Source organism: Lissotriton vulgaris, chromosome 4_1, assembly GCF_964263255.1.
Source record: "Lissotriton vulgaris chromosome 4_1, aLisVul1.2, whole genome shotgun sequence".
NCBI classification, from domain to species: domain Eukaryota; kingdom Metazoa; phylum Chordata; class Amphibia; order Caudata; family Salamandridae; genus Lissotriton; species Lissotriton vulgaris.
Window position 1 is genome coordinate 39,643,461 of NC_141691.1, and position 18,767 is coordinate 39,662,227.

At 44.0% G+C, this 18,767-nt stretch overlaps 1 protein-coding gene across 1 annotated transcript in view; it reads right to left on the minus strand.

Annotated features, from left to right (window-relative positions):
- Positions 1 to 4,044: 4,044 nt before the first annotated feature.
- Positions 4,045 to 18,767, minus strand: part of LOC147718307 (nicotinamide N-methyltransferase-like) — a 52,488-nt gene continuing 37,765 nt past the window's right edge. The window contains exon 3 of the mRNA XM_086966689.1: positions 4,045 to 4,775. Coding sequence (XP_086822815.1) covers positions 4,340 to 4,775 — 436 coding nt within the window. The 3' untranslated portion in view covers positions 4,045 to 4,339. The remainder of the gene's footprint in view (positions 4,776 to 18,767) is intronic.

The window sequence follows — 18,767 nt, forward strand, 5'->3', positions numbered from 1 at the left end:
CTCAAACTTTGTCCAAAAAAACACATTTTCCTCACATTTCTGTGCTGGAAACTTCTGGAATGTATGTGGATCCCACAAATGAAAACCACCCGCATTTCCCAAAGTCTTCCAAGAAAAAAGATACCTCACTTGTGTGAGTAGGCCTAGTGCCTGTGACAGGAAAAGGCCCAAAACACAACAAGGACACACCACATTTTCACTGTGAAAACTGTCCCTTTTTTTGCAAAGTGCCTAGTTGTAGATTTCGAACCCTAGCTCTGCCGGCACCCAGAGAAAGCAAGCAAACCTAGACCTTTTTAAAAATTAGACACCCAGGGAAATCCAGGATGGGGTGACTTTTCTGGCTCTCACTAGGTTCTGTTACCCAGAATCCCCTGCAAACCTCAAACTTTGTCCCCAAAAAACACGTTTTCCTCACATTTCTGTGATGGAAAGTTATGGAATCTGCATGGATCAACAACCTTCCACATAAACCACATTCCCCAAAGACTTCAGAGAAAAATGGTACCTCATTCGCATGGGTGGGTCAAGTAAGTGCGACAGGCAAGGACCCAAAAGATATTGAGGAGATATCAAGATTACCAATCACAAAATAACCTGGTTTAGCAAGGTGGGTCTCCTGGGGTTTTTGCCCCGGGCTCTGTGGCCATCTTGGGAAACTTACCAAACCCAAACATATCTGCAAACACCCAGGGGAATCCAGGGTGGGGTGACTTGTCTGGCTCTCACCAGGTTATGTTACTCAGAATCCCTCGCAAGCCTTAAATATTGTAAACAAAAGCACATTTTCCTCACATTTCTGTGGTGGAAAGTTCTGGAATCTGTATGGAGCCACAAAATTCCACCCACCTGCATTTCTCAAAGTCTTCCGAAAAAAATGGTACCTCACTTGTTTGGGTAGCCCTAGTGGCCGCAACAGGAAACAGCCCAAAATGCATCATGGATACACCACATTTTCAACGTAGAAACTGACCTTTTTCTTAAGTGCCTAACTGTAGATTTTGAACCCTAGCTCTGCGAACGTATGTAAACCTATATGTTTTTGAAAACTAGACACCCAGGGGAATCCAGGATGGGGTGACTTGTCTGGCTCTCACCAGTTCCTGTTATCCAGAGTCCCTAGCAAACCTTACACTTTGTCAAAATAACACATTTCCCTCACATTTCTGTGGTGCAAAGTTTTGGAATCTGCGTTGAGCCACAAAATTCCACCCACTCCGCATTCCCCAAAGTCTAAAATAAAAATGGTACCTCACTTGTGTGGGTGGTTCAAGAACCCATGACAGGCAAGGGCCCAAACTGCATTGAGGAGACATCAACATTACCTATCACAAAACAACCTGGTTTTGCAAGGAGGGGTCACTTGGGTTTCCCCCGGGCAGATCAGTGGCTACTGCCCCTTCTGTCTCCTGCGGGGACAGGAAGACTGTGGTATCTTTTTGGGGGTGGGGTGGGGGCATTGGCATACCCATTCTGGGCAGTCACCACCCCTGAATTTCCTAAACAAAATATACCCCTGGTGCATAGTGGGATTCTGCCACAGGGGACAGATAAGGGGATATTGCCCCATCTGCCTCTGGGGGAGACAGAAAGACTGTGGTTATTTTTTGAGGGTGGGGTCATTGGCCTGCCATTCCTGGGGAGCCCCCACCCCTATGTATATAAAAAATCCCTAGTGCCTAATGAGCTTTCTGCATCCCCCAGAGGGTAGATCAGGGTCTACTGCCTCATCTGCCTCTTAGGGGCGGCAGAAAGACTGTGGCATTTTTTTGGGGGTGGGGGCATCGGCATGCCCATTCTGGGCAGCCCCCATCCTGAACTTTGAGGGAATTAAATCCCTAGTGCCCAGGGAGGTGTCTACCCCTGGAGGGCAGATAAGGGGCTACTGTCCCATCTGTCTCCCGGGGGTTAGAAGATTGTTTTATTTTTTTGCTGGGTGGGGGCATTGGCATGCCAATTCTGGGCATCCCTAAATATATAAAAACAAAACCCTGGTGCCTTGTGGGCTTCCTGCCCCCCTCAAAGGGCAGATCAGGGGCTACTGCCCCCATCTGCCTCCTGGGGGGCAGAAAGACATGGGCATTTTTTTTGGGGGGGGGGCATTGGCATGCCTAGTCTGGACAGCCCCTTCCCTGAACTTTTGAGGAAAAAAAATCCCTGGTGCCTAGTGGGCTTTCTGCCCCCTTGGGGGAGCAGATAATGGGCTATTGCCCATTCTGGGAGAGGTGTGGTGCCGCGGCCAGAGTGACTGACTCCGGAATCTGGGGATCACGGTTTGATCCCTGGGGCTGGCGGCAGATTAGCCCAGCACCATGTGACTCTGGGCAATAGCTTGCTTAATCTTCCCGACGGCCCCCAGCACCTAGAGACCCTACCGGGTGATGGTTTGCGCTTTACAAATGTGGATTATTATTATTATTATTATCTGCCACCCATGGGGGGCAGAAAGCCTATAAAAATGGCCCCACCCCTACGTATATATATACAAAAATCCCTGGAGCCTAGTGAACCTTTTGGCCCTCCTTGGGGGTCTGATCAGGGGCTATAGCCCCTGTGCCTCCTGGGTGGCAGAAAGTCTTATGTCTTCTTTCGGAGTGTGGGGTGGGGGCATTGGCATGCCCATTCTGGCCAGCCCCCATACCTGGCCTTTAAAAAAAAGTCCTTGGTGTCTGGGGTGCTTTCTGCTCATGGGGGAGCAGATTGGGGGCTAAGGTCCCCATCTATCCCTACAGGGGCAGAAAGGCTGTCTGGCAATATTGTATGGGGGAGCAAAGACCCTTGCCAAAGAGGCCACTCCTCCCTCCCTGGTGGCTAGTGGGTGGTTCCCTACATGGGGATCGCCCTCCTGGGTTCCGTCATGAGCACACTTGAACTTGTGCTCATGACCGAACCATTCCATCATGAAAAAGGAAGGGGTTAAAGGAAAACGAGATGCATTTAAAAACAAGAAATTAAACATTTTCATTTCATCTTTTAAGGGCAGGCAGTGGTGAAAAAAGTGAATTCCATACAGTACTACTTAGAAAGCCTCCAAATATTTGGCCAAATTCCTTTTGAATTTAGGAGTAATATGCATCATTTGCTGTTTTCAAATGTGTTCCTGGAGAAGGATTGTATCTCCTCCACAACCATAACCTCCTCCTAATGAGTGCCAGCCTTGGTTACCTCATTCAATAGCTCAGTGCCATCTGAGGTATGTTTAAAAAACGGAGTCAATTCTTTTTTGAGATCACGCAACAACGAAAATGTCCCATTCTTGTAATGAATGCAGGTCTGTGGGAAACATGTGTAGAATGACTGTATCAGTGAAATGTGAGAAGGAAACGAGGCAAAATGATTGCATTGCAATGGTGTCATCTGGACAATAATGGGCAGAAACAACATGCCACAACTCAACCTGATACACCTGACACACTGCAAACTGCATCATCTCCATAAGGAGAATCATAAAATACTTCACAAGAGTACCTAACCCAGCCACAAATTAACAAAATTATATTAGTTAAATAAAGAAATACCATTCCCTTGACTGAGTAATGAAAAAAACAAAGATATTCATCATTAGTGGGACCCCAAAATAAAGATTACACAGTAGAAATTATTTTCTAATCCTGAATTACTGTTTCTGAAATCTCAATAAAATAGTAAACAAGCAATGGCACAGCCAATAGGTCTGGTTTTAAAAGAATGTTGTATGGTAATTATCAGTCTATCAATCATGGCTTATATAGACCAACTACTCTTACAAATGTCTAATGTCATGACATGCCACTCACTGCAAGTGGATATAGTAACCTCCTCCTTTCAGAAATAAGTATAAAGGAAGGCTGAGTGCCTGCTTAGCCAGCTCCAATAGAATGTTCAGAGATAAATTGGAGTTGATATGGACATCTAATTCATCTGTTATGTAAGTTGCCTCTAGTCAAGGTAGACCTCTACGTCATGGCTCCCTTTGGCTGAATGAGGATCTAGATTGTCTCTTTATAATTAAAAACAAAATATTCAATTTCAGGAATTCACAACAAGAAAGTCATATCCGGGTGGTAGGATGACATCACTCTTTATTGACTGGATGTATGCATCAACAACTCACTACTACTATAACTACTCACATTTATGCATCAACTAGTCACTACTACAACTACTCGCATTTAGCATAAACTATTCACTATTGCTCCTCAACATTGTATGTTCAGCTTGATGGAAACATTTTTGCCAACATCTGACTATAATTTTTAGAAAGGTCTAAAGACATCATGGACAATGTGGAACAGAAGGGATTTGATGCTCAATTTTCCACCAGTTTGTGTCCTAGCACTTTTCTCTTTTTATTTGAAGACTACATTTCTCTTTCTTTAAGTGCTTTTATAACGATAAGATATTTAAAATCTATTATATCATATAAGCTTTCGTTTTTCCGAAGATGAATGTAATCTTCCTGGATGACATAACCAGCACCCTTGAGAGCATCCTTTAGAAAATCCTCATCCATGCAGAGAATAGGAAACTTGAAGTCGCCGCACATGTAAAACGTTGCTTCGAGGACAGCACTCATTATTAGATGTCCTCCGGTCTTTAGCAAAGAGGAGACATTTTTCAGAGCTTCGCAGTAGGACTTCTTGTCTGTCACAAAGTGCTCCAAACACTGTGCTAAGAGCAGACAGTCAGCCTGGGGGTGTATGATGGGAGTCAGTGGGTTGCAGTTCAACACATCGTGTTTGAGAACTCTTTTGACTTTTTTTTGTAACATTTGTTCCTTCTCAGTCCATGTGTCACTGAAAGCAAAGAAATACAACATGGTTACTATGTTTTTATTTGTTGACTGACACATGTTTCGCAAAGTGAAGATGATCATATTCAAGAAAGTTTTATGAAAATGTATATCTGTTTTTAAGATGGCCTCCCCCTCAGCCTTTGGCCCTCACTTTGTATCACACACTTCTCTGTAGCAAATTTGTGGTTTATGAAATATGAGGCAATACAGATGTCATTACATTTCTACCATAAACATCCTGACATCTGTTTAGCTTTCTGGAATTAGGTATTTGCTAGACAAACACAAGCTTTGTGCATGTTTAGGAGTAGGAATTTTCAGAGATTCCAAAAACCTTGGCAATGTTAATACAATGCATTTTTGTGACATGTGGTCATTGTGAGATACATTTACTATCAGTAGTTCTTTCCTCCACATCACACATAACTAAAGGCACAGGTCCTGATTCAGAAATGTAAACTTACACATTTGTGTAAGTTTACTTCTTTTCGGCATTCACAAAATAAACTTAGACCAAAAATGTAACTTTTGCACTTTTCAGTATTCACAAAGGTATGGCATTACTATTAAAGTCTAACTTTTGGTCTAAGTTTACCTTTGCGAATACCAAAAAGCAGTAAAGCTAGACTTTTGGTCTAAGTTAACCTTTTGAACACCAAAAGGTAGCAAAGTTAGATTTTTGTTCTAAGTTTACCTTTGTGCATACCAAAAAGTATTAAACTTACACAAAAGTGTAAGTTTACCATTGGTAATCAGGCACATTGTGTGAGAACACTTCCCCCCTCACCAGCAAGCTTTGGTAGTTTGGTCTGCCCTGTTCCCATGATGCACTGGGCCAGGGACAGACTAATTTGCATATAGCCAGGTTCTGAGCTGGGAGGGGCAGTGAGCTAAATAGTGGTGATGGATCAAGCCCTGATCTTTGGACTGGGTAAGAGTGGTCTGCTTAATTCAGACACTCTGGTCATCACCACCCCCTTTTTCTGAATCGTTTTTGGCCACTATAGGTGTGGCAGGGTATACTCAGACATGAGTCCCTTGCTCACTGCTCCATCAGGATTCAAGCAAGCCGGGCCGACGACGGCTGAAATGTCAGAAACCGGTCCCTGGAAGCTTGTCTCCTTTCTGGTGAAGAATTGGCTTGGTAGTTTGGTCTGCCCTGTTCCCATGATGCACTGGGCCAGGGACAGACTAATTAGCATATAGCCAAGTTCTGAGCTGGGATGGGGCAGTGAGCTAAATAACGGTGATGGATCAAGCCCTGATCTTTGGACTGGGTAAGAGTGGTCTGCTTAATTCAGACACACTGTTCATCACCACCCCCTTTTTCTGAATCGTTTTTGGCCACTATAGGTGTGGCAGGGTATACTCAGACATGAGTCCCTTGCTCACTGCTCCATCAGGATTCAAGCAAGCCGGGCCGACGACAGCTGAAATGCCAGAAACCGGTCCCCGGAAGCTTGTCTCCTTTCTGGTGAAGAATTGGCTTGGTAGTTTGGTCTGCCCTGTTCCTATGATGCACTGGGCCAGGGACAGACTAATTTGCATATAGCCAGGTTCTGAGCTGGGATGGGGCAGTGAGCTAAATAACGGTGATGGATCAAGCCCTGATCTTTGGACTGGGTAAGAGTGGTCTGCTTAATTCAGACACTCTGTTCATCACCACCCCCTTTTTCTGAATCGTTTTTGGCCACTATAGGTGTGGCAGGGTATACTCAGACATGAGTCCCTTGCTCACTGCTCCATCAGGATTCAAGCAAGCCGGGCCGACGACGGCTGAAATGCCAGAAACCGGTCCCCGGAAGCTTGTCTTTTTCTGGTGAAGAATTGGCTTGGTGGTTTGGTCTGCCCTGTTCCCATGATGCACTGGGCCAGGGACAGACTAATTTGCATATAGCCAGGTTCTGAGCTGGGATGGGGCAGTGAGCTAAATAACGGTGATGGATCAAGCCCTGATCTTTGGACTGGGTAAGAGTGGTCTGCTTAATTCAGACTCTCTGTTCATCACCACCCCCTTTTTCTGAATCGTTTTTGGCCACTATAGGTGTGGCAGGGTATACTCAGACATGAGTCCCTTGCTCACTGCTCCATCAGGATTCAAGCAAGCCGGGCCGACGATGGCTGAAATGCCAGAAACCGGTCCCCGGAAGCTTGTCTCCTTTCTGGTGAAGAATTGGATTGGTAGTTTGGTCTGTCCTGTTCCCATGATGCACTGGGCCAGGGACAGACTAATTCGCATATAGCCAGGTTCTGAGCTGGGATGGGGCAGTGAGCTAAATAACGGTGATGGATCAAGCCCTGATCTTTGGACTGGGTAAGAGTGGTCTGCTTAATTCAGACACTCTGTTCATCACCACCCCCTTTTTTCTGAATTGTAAAATGGCAGGCAGGTAACATGTTTCAGATGGCGGCAAGAATGCCACAAACAGCCTGTGGGTGGTGGTCTCGCCGCCATCATAATCGACCCCTATGTTTGGAAGTTACACATTATTTGCAGGCTGTTGTGTTTGTAGCGGATATAGGGTGGGAAGTATTTTAAAAAATAATTTGTTATTATTTAATTCTTAAGTTATTAATAATGATGTGAATTATGTTATACCTATTTATTTTAGTTATATTTAAGTGTGGACCTCTAGGTTTGTTGAGATATGGTATGGAAAGTTAATGAAGTAATGAATAAGTAAAACATATTAAATTGATATTTAATTATTATCTTGTTTAATTGTTTTTTAATAAACCTGAAAATAGCTTAATTGTTGTTTTATATATATTTATTTGCAGCCTTCTTTGATAAAAGAATAAATTGGAACGCACTCACAGTGTCAAAATATTTCCACTATAACTTTATTTTCAATTAGGATTCTGGTTCCAAAAAGAATCACTGTGATCAAGTTAGTTGTGACTAACAAAACGCGTCGGTATTCTTTTTGGCACTAGAAGCCTAATTGAACAGTAGGAGGTGTAACTAAAAAGGAGGTAGAGATGGAAGTGTCAGGGGGAAGGGTTTAGAAAGGTTTGTTTGGGAGATCCAAATAATAACGAAGTATAAGATGAAGCAAGGAGGGTAGAGTAGGGAAGAGTTTAGAAAGGGGTATTTGGGGGATCATAGTAGTTGTATGGGGTTTGAGATGAATGGGAGAGTGGAGGTAGAGTATATGTTGATAGAGGTATAGGGTGAGGAATAGGATAGTGCACTGGAAAGAGTAGTAGAATGAGGTTTGAGATGAGGTAGAAGATATATTGAGAGCGGTATTGGGTGATAAATAAGGTTGTGCATTAGGATAAATAAGTACATGGAAGGTATATAATTATATGCATACAAAAGTTTACAAATGTAGGTTAAAGATGCATGTGATACATTTCAGCTTTCAACTGTTGTAATTTAAACTATTATTTTTTTGTAATTCAATAGTGAAGCAAATGTAGATAAATACTTATGATAAAAGATTGACTTATTTATGACATCACTTAATCATGTCAAAAACATGGAATAATGTAACTATTAGTAATATGTATATTTGTTAAGCAAAACTGATGACTATCTATATTTTAAAAAGCATAAGTATTACACATGTTTAAATAAAGCAATACACATATATAGGTACATGTCTATGGTGCAAATACATGCTTATATACAGAGGTATATGCTGTATCCTTCTGTTTGCATGTGGTGGTTATGTGAAGAAGAGCCAATTCTTTAGAACTTTACTGACAAGAAGATTTTTATCCGTGGATCCAATATTGGGGGGTGTAGAGTTCCATAGTTCGGCTGATTGAACTCAGAAGGATGTGCCTCCCATGGTTTTTTCTTGTACATTGGGATTTTGAGGCGAGGTGCCACTCTAGAGCAGAGGTTCCTTTGTTGAATGTATTTGTTGATTTTATTCCAGATGACAGGCCATCCCATTCCATGTATTGCTTTGTGGGTGATACAAAGCAGCTTGAATGTGGATCTTCTGGCAAAAGGTAACCAATGCAGGGCTTTCAAGGCAAGGGAGATGTGGTCTTGTGGCTTTATATGTAAGATTAAATTGCCAGCTGAGTTCTTAATCTGTTGTAGTCTTTTTATAGGTATTAAGGGTGATCCTTTGTAGAGGCTATTGGGGTAATCACGTTTAGACAGAAAAAGAGAGATGGTAGCCTGGACTTCTTGTAGAATTTCCAAATGGGTGAAGATTAGTTAGAGATTTTATTTTAACAAAGCTTGAACTTGCTAGTTTGTCCACTAGGGCATTCATTGATAGCTTGCAGTGCATGGTCATTCCAAGGTTTCCTATTTCATTTGAATCTTTAGGCAGTGTTCTCAGAACGTCAGGCCCGCCGGCTAGCCGGTCATAATTGCCATAATTTGGTGGTCCGCTGCAGTGAGAGCATATCTTAATCTTGGTTGTTCTTTCTGCAGAATTTCAATTCTGTGATGATGCATTTGATGGAGCAAGGATTCACACGTAAAGTGACTTGCTCGTACTCATGAACCTCGAATAACATTAATTAACTAATCAACATGTTTGTCTTACTAATTTGCCCCTTGTCCAACATTTTTGGGTGTCCGAGAGAAGCTTGCTTATGTGTTCTCTAATCCTAATACGCTTACAACCTAAAATGGCTGCTGCTAAGCAGGAATTTAGACTGCGCATGCGTCGGTCATACCCATGTGACGTGACGTACTCACAGTCTTGGAGGGAAGCTGTTTGCACTTGCGCAGTAGAACTAAGATGGCTGCTGTGTGTTCTCACATGCCAGAAGCTTAAATTGCTGCTTTTGCTAAGCTGTTCGTTCTGCCTAATCCTAATGCTATAGTTTATTATAAAGTAATGGGAGTAGTGTAGAGATTCATGGTATACAGTAAAATCATTTATTTTGTGTTCTAAAACTGTTTCTTTTCCCTTTTATGTTACACTTCGAAACTTTTCCTGTCCCATTACGCTGTACTCCATCTTGAATGAAACTGCGTCGGCGCGAGATCTGCAAGTCTCCAGAGCAGTGACCTTGGAATCATAGCTAAGGAGCTGACTGACTGAGAAGATGCTCCTGGGAACTCCACCTTATGAACTCTAGACGAATACAATGTATTTGTAAATAGAACATTCATTGTTATATGAAATAAAGACATCATGAGAACCCAAATTCAATGGGCGGGAACCTTAATTTGAATAAGAGACGGCGAAATTCTAAAAATAAGGTGGTGTGATGACCTGTCCTCCTCCCTTGTCCAATCGAAATTGGGGAAACTTACACTTGCAACATTGGGGGGTGGTACACTGACCTGGAAAACAGTATAACTAGCCTAGGTTTAGCTAGAGAAATTTGTCCGACTTGTTCGAATAGCTGACCTGTCACTGACCCAACGCACTCAATAGCTGATCGAGAACAGAGGTGCTGCGAAGCACTCTGTCAGAAGACTCGCTGACCCAATCTGGCTTTTGGGAACCTTAAGTGCTGGCGAAGCACTTTGCTGGGGAATTCGATAACCCAATCGGGGTTCTGACTGATAGTTGCAGAGAGGGTGTAGCGCAGGCGTTGCAACTGAACTGCGGGTGCTGGTCTCAACTTTGGTGGTCCGGTTCTGATCCAATCTAGTTTTCCTGTCCTGTCTCTGACCTGCACTTGCTGGCCTACTGGTGTTTCAGACTTCGGGGTTTCTGTCCTTAAACTGACCCGTGGCCAGGGTTAGTCTTCACACCGTTTGAGGTAAATATAAATCTGTGAGGGAAACTCAATTGCGTCCTTTTCTTACCATTGCCTTAATCTTGCTGAAGTTATAATTGCATATGTTCCTTTTTTTCCCCTTCCATTATCATAACTGACAAATCTTAAACTTTGCGTTATTAGCTTGTTTCATTCTTTCACCCACCCTATAGTTGGATGGCAAGCACTGTTTATGTTTAAATAGATGACCCTTTTTTTTACCCTCCCTTTAGACAAACTGAAGTGGTCATTCTGAATTATTAGCGTGTTCCATGTTCCTTACCCTTCCTATAGCTACATGGTAAACTCAGCTTTGTCATTATAGTTTCATATTTCCTCTTGTTACCCATCCCTTAGGAAGCGATTAAACTGTGACATTCTAGCATGTTCCTTATTTTTCCCGTCCTTTAGAAAATTACCATTTCAAGTCTGATACACAATTTCATGTCAGTATACTCCTTGTTCTTACCTTCCCTTTAGAGACTTCTAAATGGTGGGCATAATATATCTTTTACATAGTTATATACTTTTTATGATTCTGATTATTGATATTTTGCTTGCTGTAAATCTTTACTCACAACAATTGAAGAAGATTAGATAAAGGTTTTCAAAACTTCCCGAGTCTGTGGTCATTACATGAGTGCAATGTTATTTTAGTATTTGACTGCTTATCTTTTCAGCTAACTCCCTGATCCATTGTGGTCATAGGTACCAGTGATAAGGATTGGTAAGTTGGAGGTATAGAATGAGTTAGGATTAAAGTACTGGTAGTAGAGTGTAGGTTACCCGGTTTAAGAAAATATGGAAAACTGATTTTTGGGCCCAAGTGTGCATATGGTACAAATATAGTCGGGTGACCTGCGTGCTCTATCAGTATTTTTCTGGTAGCAGAGATATGGTTAGGGATTAGTTAAGATAGGTAGGTAGGTTACTTGCTGCTAACTGTGAAAATGTAATTTCTGCTAAATGAGAGTATTGATCGATCAAATGTAAATTATTTTGAAATGTTTTGAAATGTTTTGAAATTTTACAGATATGCTGCTATATTGATACATGTATTAACATAACCCATTTGTGATTGTTATATGTTTGTCTGGAATCCCCGGGGGCAGAATAGCGAGTAGTAGAATAGAAGCCACGTCGCAGTGAGGTCACTTACTTGCAGGAAAGTTAGTGCATGTTTGGGCAGAACTGGTAGCACTAATTAGGGTTTTCTGTATGAATTAATGAATTAATGCTAGCAAGGAGTTCGCTGGCAAAACTTCTATTGTGATATAACCTAGTAAGGGTCACACGGAAGCAGTAGCAGGTTCTTCTGAGCTTGATTGTTAGCAAAGGGGTTTGCTGGTGAAACTTTGGAGTAGCAGGTTCTCTAATGCTTGTGTGAAGGGTAGGCAGAAGGGATCAATCCGCAGTATATGAAAAGTAAACAAAAGGTGTTTACTTCCAGTGAAATACATAGTTTCTTTATAGAAACTCGAGTACAGTGGTGAATGTTTTGCGTTGTAAATTAAACAAAGCACTTGCACTTTAAAAGGTAGAAATTGGGTTTTCCGTTACCTTATAAAGGAGGGAGTCAGTTGCGGAGCTGCACTGACGTCACTCAGAGCCGCGCTGGTATTGGTCGAGACAGCGGGTGTGTAGCTGAGACAGCATTGTAAAGGAGGGGTGAGCAGAGGAGCATGGGAACTAGTCTCACGAGAAAAGCCGCGCACTCATTGGGTGAATTATTTTGAAATCGCAACGTTGGTTGGTTGAGGAGAAGTAAAAGAAGTGTTTGTATTGAAAGTGCTTTTGTAAACAAATTAATTTGCGAAGAAGTATATGTGGTATCCAAGCCATCCAGAGATTCAACCTGATCCAAGATATCAAGGTTTTGTGAGAGAACAGTCGCTAAAAGGCAGATCCCGCGTTATGTACGGAAGCAAGAGAAAAATGACACTTGTAGACAGAGTTAAGAATTACTTCAAGAAAGACAAGCCCATCAAAACTAGAGAAGGAGTTATTATTCCACCACCAAATACTCCCAAATCATTTATGTGATTTGACAGAGGCTACCATGCTTGTGTATGGTTAGAAAATTGGGTGGAATATACTAAAGATGACAGAATTTTTGCATTTCCCTTAGAAGGTACATTTAATGGGAGAATTTTGTTTAACTTAAGGACCCGAATGAATGATTTACATCCTAGACCTAGACTAACGCAATATGAGGCTTTAGAAGAATGGGAAATTGAGGCTTTTGAGCAAGACAGACCCAGAATTGACAAAGTCCCATGTTGTCCTGTTCAGTGAGCTATGTTCCCGGCAAAAGTTTGACTGTTGCATGTCCCTACCTACCTCCTGGCAGTGGGCGTGCGTGCTCCTAACCATATACCAGACTCGACTAAACTCAGCTCCTGGTCCCGTGGCGCCGTCCATTGCCGAGAACCACCAGAGCTGTGCATGCGTCACAAACGAGTCAGCTTCGGTCTCGGCTCCAGTTTTGGCCAACACCGAAGCTACCTTCTAGTTCCCTTTAAAAGGTCGATCCGTCAGTGTCCATAGCAACGACACCCTTCAACTTCGAAGTCTCAGAGCATAGAAGAGAGAGGGCCTGAAGTATGCCGACAGTGGCAGAGGGTTCAAAAAAGTGCACATAGGAGCTATTGAATGTCAGCGTTCATGCCTCGTCTGACTTTTAAAACCTCCCGGGCTTTTACCTGCATTATTCTGAGGACTTGCAGACATTGGGAAATCCACGCCGATTTGGGGCAGAGGAACAGTGCTACATCGCAGGCGGGACTGCGGGGACCAGCCTGCACAGCTCCACTATCAACGCTGCAGCTGGAGCCTCTTCCCGCCCCCTCCTCCCAGCAGCTGATAACCGCTCGCAGCCGTATCTGTGGCTAAACCGCGTCTGACTTTTAAAACCTCCCCGGCTTTTACCTGCATTATTCTGAGGACTTGCTGACATTGGGAAATCCATGCCAATTTGGGGCAGAGGAACAGTGCTACATCGCAGGCGGGACTGCGAGGACCAGCCTGCACAGCTCCACCATCAACGCTGCAGCTGGGGCCTCTTCCCGCACCCCTCCTCCCTGCATATGTTAGCAGCTTCACCCGCGCACCGCGGGATGCGCGCGGGACTAGCCGGGCTAAGCCCGGGCAAAGGGCAGGCCGTCTGAGGCTGTCCGAGGCTGACTGAGGCTGGGCAGGGCCACTCCCTTTGAAATTCAGGTTTGTACTTGGTATATTCTGTCATTGTTCCTGTTAAGTACTAATCCCATTTATGAGTTGCACAATGGCCTTACGCTCAGGGAGGGGCAGAAAGGTTACCCTAAAATCTAATGGTGGGGTAGCCACTGGGGCCCTGGACCAATTCATAACCCGGGCCACTGATATTCTAGAAAAGGAAATTGCTTTTACAGAAAAACGCCTGTCTATTGATTTGTTAACAGGAAAACGGTCTTCTTTATGGCTGATTGGATCAGTGGCAACCCCAGCTCAATGTATTAGGCCTGACCCCCCGGTTGTTACTAGCCCAATTTCTTACTCTCTGTTGGAGGGCTTGAATGACTCAGTGTCATGTCCTGTTTTAAGCCTAATTTCGTCTAGTAGTGTATCTAGTAGCCTTAGTTTGACACCAACTCTTCTTCCCTCTGAAGAACAAAACTTGGTATCAGGAGGAGATAAAAATCCTACAGCGACATTGAAATCAAGTAGAAGGAAAAGAGGGGTGGACATAAGAAGGGTGGCTGTGCAAAATTGACAAAAATCAATATTACTAATAAGGATCCACCAGTTAGAGCTCAGTCTCCTAGCTTAAGTGGTGCACTTCCTGAAGCCTCCCAACTATTGATTCCATTAAATTTAAATGAGGAATTTCTTGGAAAAATGGAAATACTAGTGACATCTTTATTACTGCCCTTGGTGGAAAGAACAAAAATAATTAATGCAAAATTGGACCAATTGTAACTGTTGGTAACAGGGAATACAGTCACACTTGATGAATTGGCAAAGGCTTAAAGAGCAAAAGTGCTAAAATTCCTGCTATTGCAGCGCCTGGAACAACAAAGCCTACTAGGGGCGTGCAAAAGGTCGATAAAGTAATCCCTCCAATTCATAATTCAAAAACAGCTACAGAAGGTAATCTTGTAGTAACCACAAGTGGCAGGGGTTTTTAGGGAGGGGCAGTGGCTGTTTCCCAGCAGGCACCCCTTAAAACCATCGGCCAATCAACCAATGGGCAATGTTCCCCATGGCAGAGAAGCTTCTGGTAAAAGGCCCCCATGTGTCAATCTTCCCCCGGAATCTGCACCATTTACAATCATATTGACAGGGGTACCGGTCATTAGACCAGATTCACAGGAATCACAAAGAGAGCTGAGGAATAAAGTCATTTTTTGGCCTAATAAAAATAGGAGAATACCCCCTGGCTCTAATATTGATATCCTAAATGTAAGAAGGGTGGACTGGCTGGGCCGATGCTCCAAGGATCTTGAGGGTGATTGCATTATTCATCATCAATCTTTATTTCGATCTACATGATCATAAAAGATATACAACAGTTAATAATCCAATTAAAAAAGATTAAGGTAACACTGCAAAATTAGTCTAAAAAGTTCATTATTATTAAAAAAAAGGATTCATTTCTAAGATAGTTCTAGCCAACAGTAAAATGAACAGTTATCAAGTGTCTCCAGCCACCTGCAACAGGCGGGTGCGAACGTGCCACATTGCTGTTAGGTAGTTCAGTTTTTGAAAGTCTGTACGCAGGTGAAAACCGTCTGAATCCCAAGTTTTTAAGAAGGGGGACAAGCCAGTATTTTCTAATGTTCTGATAGGCTTCACAGAAAAGAACCACATGCAGATCATTCTCCTTGTGATAGGCGCAAGCTGGACATTCCTCTGTAGAGGACCTACAGGACCATGATTTAGTGAATGACCTGAGAGGAAGTGTCCCATACCTCCACTGTAAAAATAACTTCCTTGTTAAAACAGGAGTCATGCCATCCAAAAAGCATTCCAGGTTGTAAGAGTCTTTGTTTTTGATAAAAAGATTTGTTAAGGATCCATCACGGGTGGTGTCCAGGGCTAGAAAAAGCATATAGTCATAATAAACTTTGAACAGCACTTTTCGGGGGATCATGCGACTTGCTCTTTCCGGGTCAGACCATAATTCAGGTAGTCCCAGGCTCTCACAGGTTCTCTTTATATAGCTTAGCCAGGGCACGTTGGTGGCGTTTGGTGGGATATAAATTCCTGTAGCTCAGATCTGTAAGTAATCAGATCTTGGCTACTCCAGAGTCATCGCCAATAAGTTAGTGGTTTGAGGCAGAGTTCTTCTGCTATTGGCCTCAAACCTAGGTCCAGTCTCAGGGGCAGGAGCGGGGTGCTAGATGGGAGAGCTACCAGCTGCCTGATAAATTTGTTTTCTGTTATCATCAGGTTCTGTGATGAAATGTGCCCCCACAGCTCCCCCCCATAGGTGACTGCACCCCGCGACTGGGATTTGTATATTTGGATGGCAGGGCCAAGTGGTCGATATGATGATTTACTCGCAATCCTGGAAATGCCCCCCCGCTATCTGGACTAATTTCATATTGGCTTTAGTCCGGTGTGCTCCCCACGTCATGTTTTGATTTAGGGTTACCCCCAAATACTCAAATGTGAAGACCCTCTCCAAGCGCACAGAACCTAGCAAGGGATTGGGGCGTTTATAAGGTGTGGGGTTTAGGATCATACATTTTGTTTTCTGTGGATTGATCTCTAGACCCCTTTTGGTGCAGAATTCAAGAAACTCGTCCAGTACTCGCTGTATTCCCATGGGGAATTTGGACAGCAGCAGGGTGTCATCCGCAAACGTTATAGCGGGCACCCTGCTGCCGTTCAGTTTAGGAGCATCAATATTGGCAATCCTTGTCAGGTGGGCGATTACCCCATTCACAAAGAGGCAGAACAGGGTCGGTGCAAGCACACAACCCTGTCTCACCCCTCTGCGAACGTGGAATCTTTCCGTTAAGTTGCCACTTCTCCCACATCTGACACGAGCAAAATTGTTCTAATGTAGTTTTATCAGGATGGAAAGGATGTCTCGAGGAACACGTAGCTCAGCCAATACACTCCATAGCTTAGATCTTAGCACCAAATCGAAAGCGGCACGCAAGTCTACGAAAACCGTGTACAAGGTGCCGCCCTCGATCCGTGCAGTCCTCCAATAAATGAGATTCAAGCGGAATATCTGGTCGGTTGTGGACTCCCCCCTTCGAAATCCCGCCTAGTATGGGCTCAAGGTAGCCGTTTCCTCGAGCCAGTTCTGTAGCTGATCTAATATTAGCCTGCCGAAAAGCTTCTGTGACACATCAATGAGACTAATTGGTCGGAAGTTGGCTGGGAGGAGAGGTGAGCCCTTTTTAAATATAGGGACCACCTCTGCGCCCAGCCAAGTACCGGGAATCTCCATGCCCTTGAGGACAGCATTGAAAACTATCAAAAGGTAGGGTGCACACACACACCTGGCTCTTGTTTAAATAGGTCACCAGGGAGCCCATCCAACACCGGGGCTTTGTCTGTTGACAGCCCTGCAATAGCTGCCCGTACTTCTTTTTCTGTAAAGGGCTCACACTCTGCCTCATTATTTAAAATACGGGGGTTGGAACCCGGATCCTCCTCCTCTGCTGCATATAGGGACTGATAATGTTCTTGCCATACACTCGGGCAATGTTTGGTTCTATGGCCTACAGAAGCTCTTCTGATCTAGTGTTAACTACCCGCCAAAATTTACGCGAATCCCTGGTGGCAAGTCCACCCGCGAGTTCCTCCCAATGGTGTTGATCCCATTTGATCTTAGCGTTTGCGAGCATTTTCTTGTACGCCTGTCTTCTGGCCGGTATCTCCTCTCTACTTTTCCCCGCCTTAATGGTGAGTAGGAGTTCTCTTTTGGCAAACCGGCATGAGGCGTTATACCAGGTCTTATGATGTGTTCCATCACCTCTGCCAGTGCCCTTGGCGAAAAGATCTAGAACCATTGTTGCTATTACCTCCTCATGTGTCAGCCATAACTGGTTTGCTAGGTTTCTCCCTAAGTATATTAACTTTTTCTAATACTGGAACAATTCTGGCATAAAGCCTGGGAAGCTATTCTCGACTTGTGGCCAATTTTTCCCATCTGACTCTCCTTCTGTTATTCTCAAGGAGGAGACCTGACTTGGGCCTTTCCTTTCACCCTGAAGTCAATAATACATGACCAAGATGACAGTTGGACTAGGACGTAATCCAATCTTGATTCCTTCCCAAGCTTATTAAAAGTGTGCCTGCTTGGGATATCCGAACGGATACGCCCATTACACGCCCTCAGGCCATGTTTTAGAGTGAGAGCTGTGATCTGGAGAGGGAGGGGGGTCCAAGTTCTGGGCGGAGGGGCCTCTGACGCGGGTACCAACCATCTTGCATCCTCCTCCAGGGAGGGTCCATCGAGAAGGCCTCGTAAGGGCTCAAAATGTGAGTTCAGGTCCCCTCCCACCAGAAAAGGGAACTCATTGGAGATTTCACTCAAAAATACAGAAAGTTCCTCGATGGTGGTCGACTCTCGTGCAATGGCTACCGGTCTAGAATAGACATTTATTACTACAAGTTTGCAGGAGTTCGGCCATTCCAACAAGACAGCTAAAATATCCTCTGAAGCTAGGGGAAGGCGTGTTGCCTGACAACCCAAATGGGAAGCTACCCAAGTTGCGAGCCCTTCTGACGGACGGCCCCTCCCCCCCCCCATTTCGCAGGAATAGAGAATACTGCAAAACCCTGACGGGTTTGCTCCTGTCTTGCCCATGTTTCCTGGAAGAGGCATATGCTTTTAGAATCAATAAAAGAGACCCATTCCTGAGAGTCCATCTTGTTGGCCAACCCGGCTACATTCCAGGATAACAGCTTCACAGGTAAGGCACTTGTAATTTGGGACATAGTACCAGAGGGTTGATTCTCAGATGAGCCCGACATTACTATATGTTTATTAATCAATGCACCCTGCCCATCCCCTGAATTCCTGCCCTCTTCCGATGACTCACCGTGGGTAGATGTAAACTTTAGATGATGAGGGGGCACTCGAACTTTGGCTGTCCCTACCCTAGAGGCCGAAGTTTGCCCACTAAGATTGATACATTCCTCGTTACCCTCTCTGTGATGGTTGTGAGGGTGCTCCCTGCCCATTAACATGGGCTGTCAATCCACCATTTCAAGGCTGCTATACCTATTGAAAGTTGGAAAATATGCTGGAAAATATGCTTGGTGTTGATTTCTGTAAGGGCGAGGTACTCCTCTCTCTCTT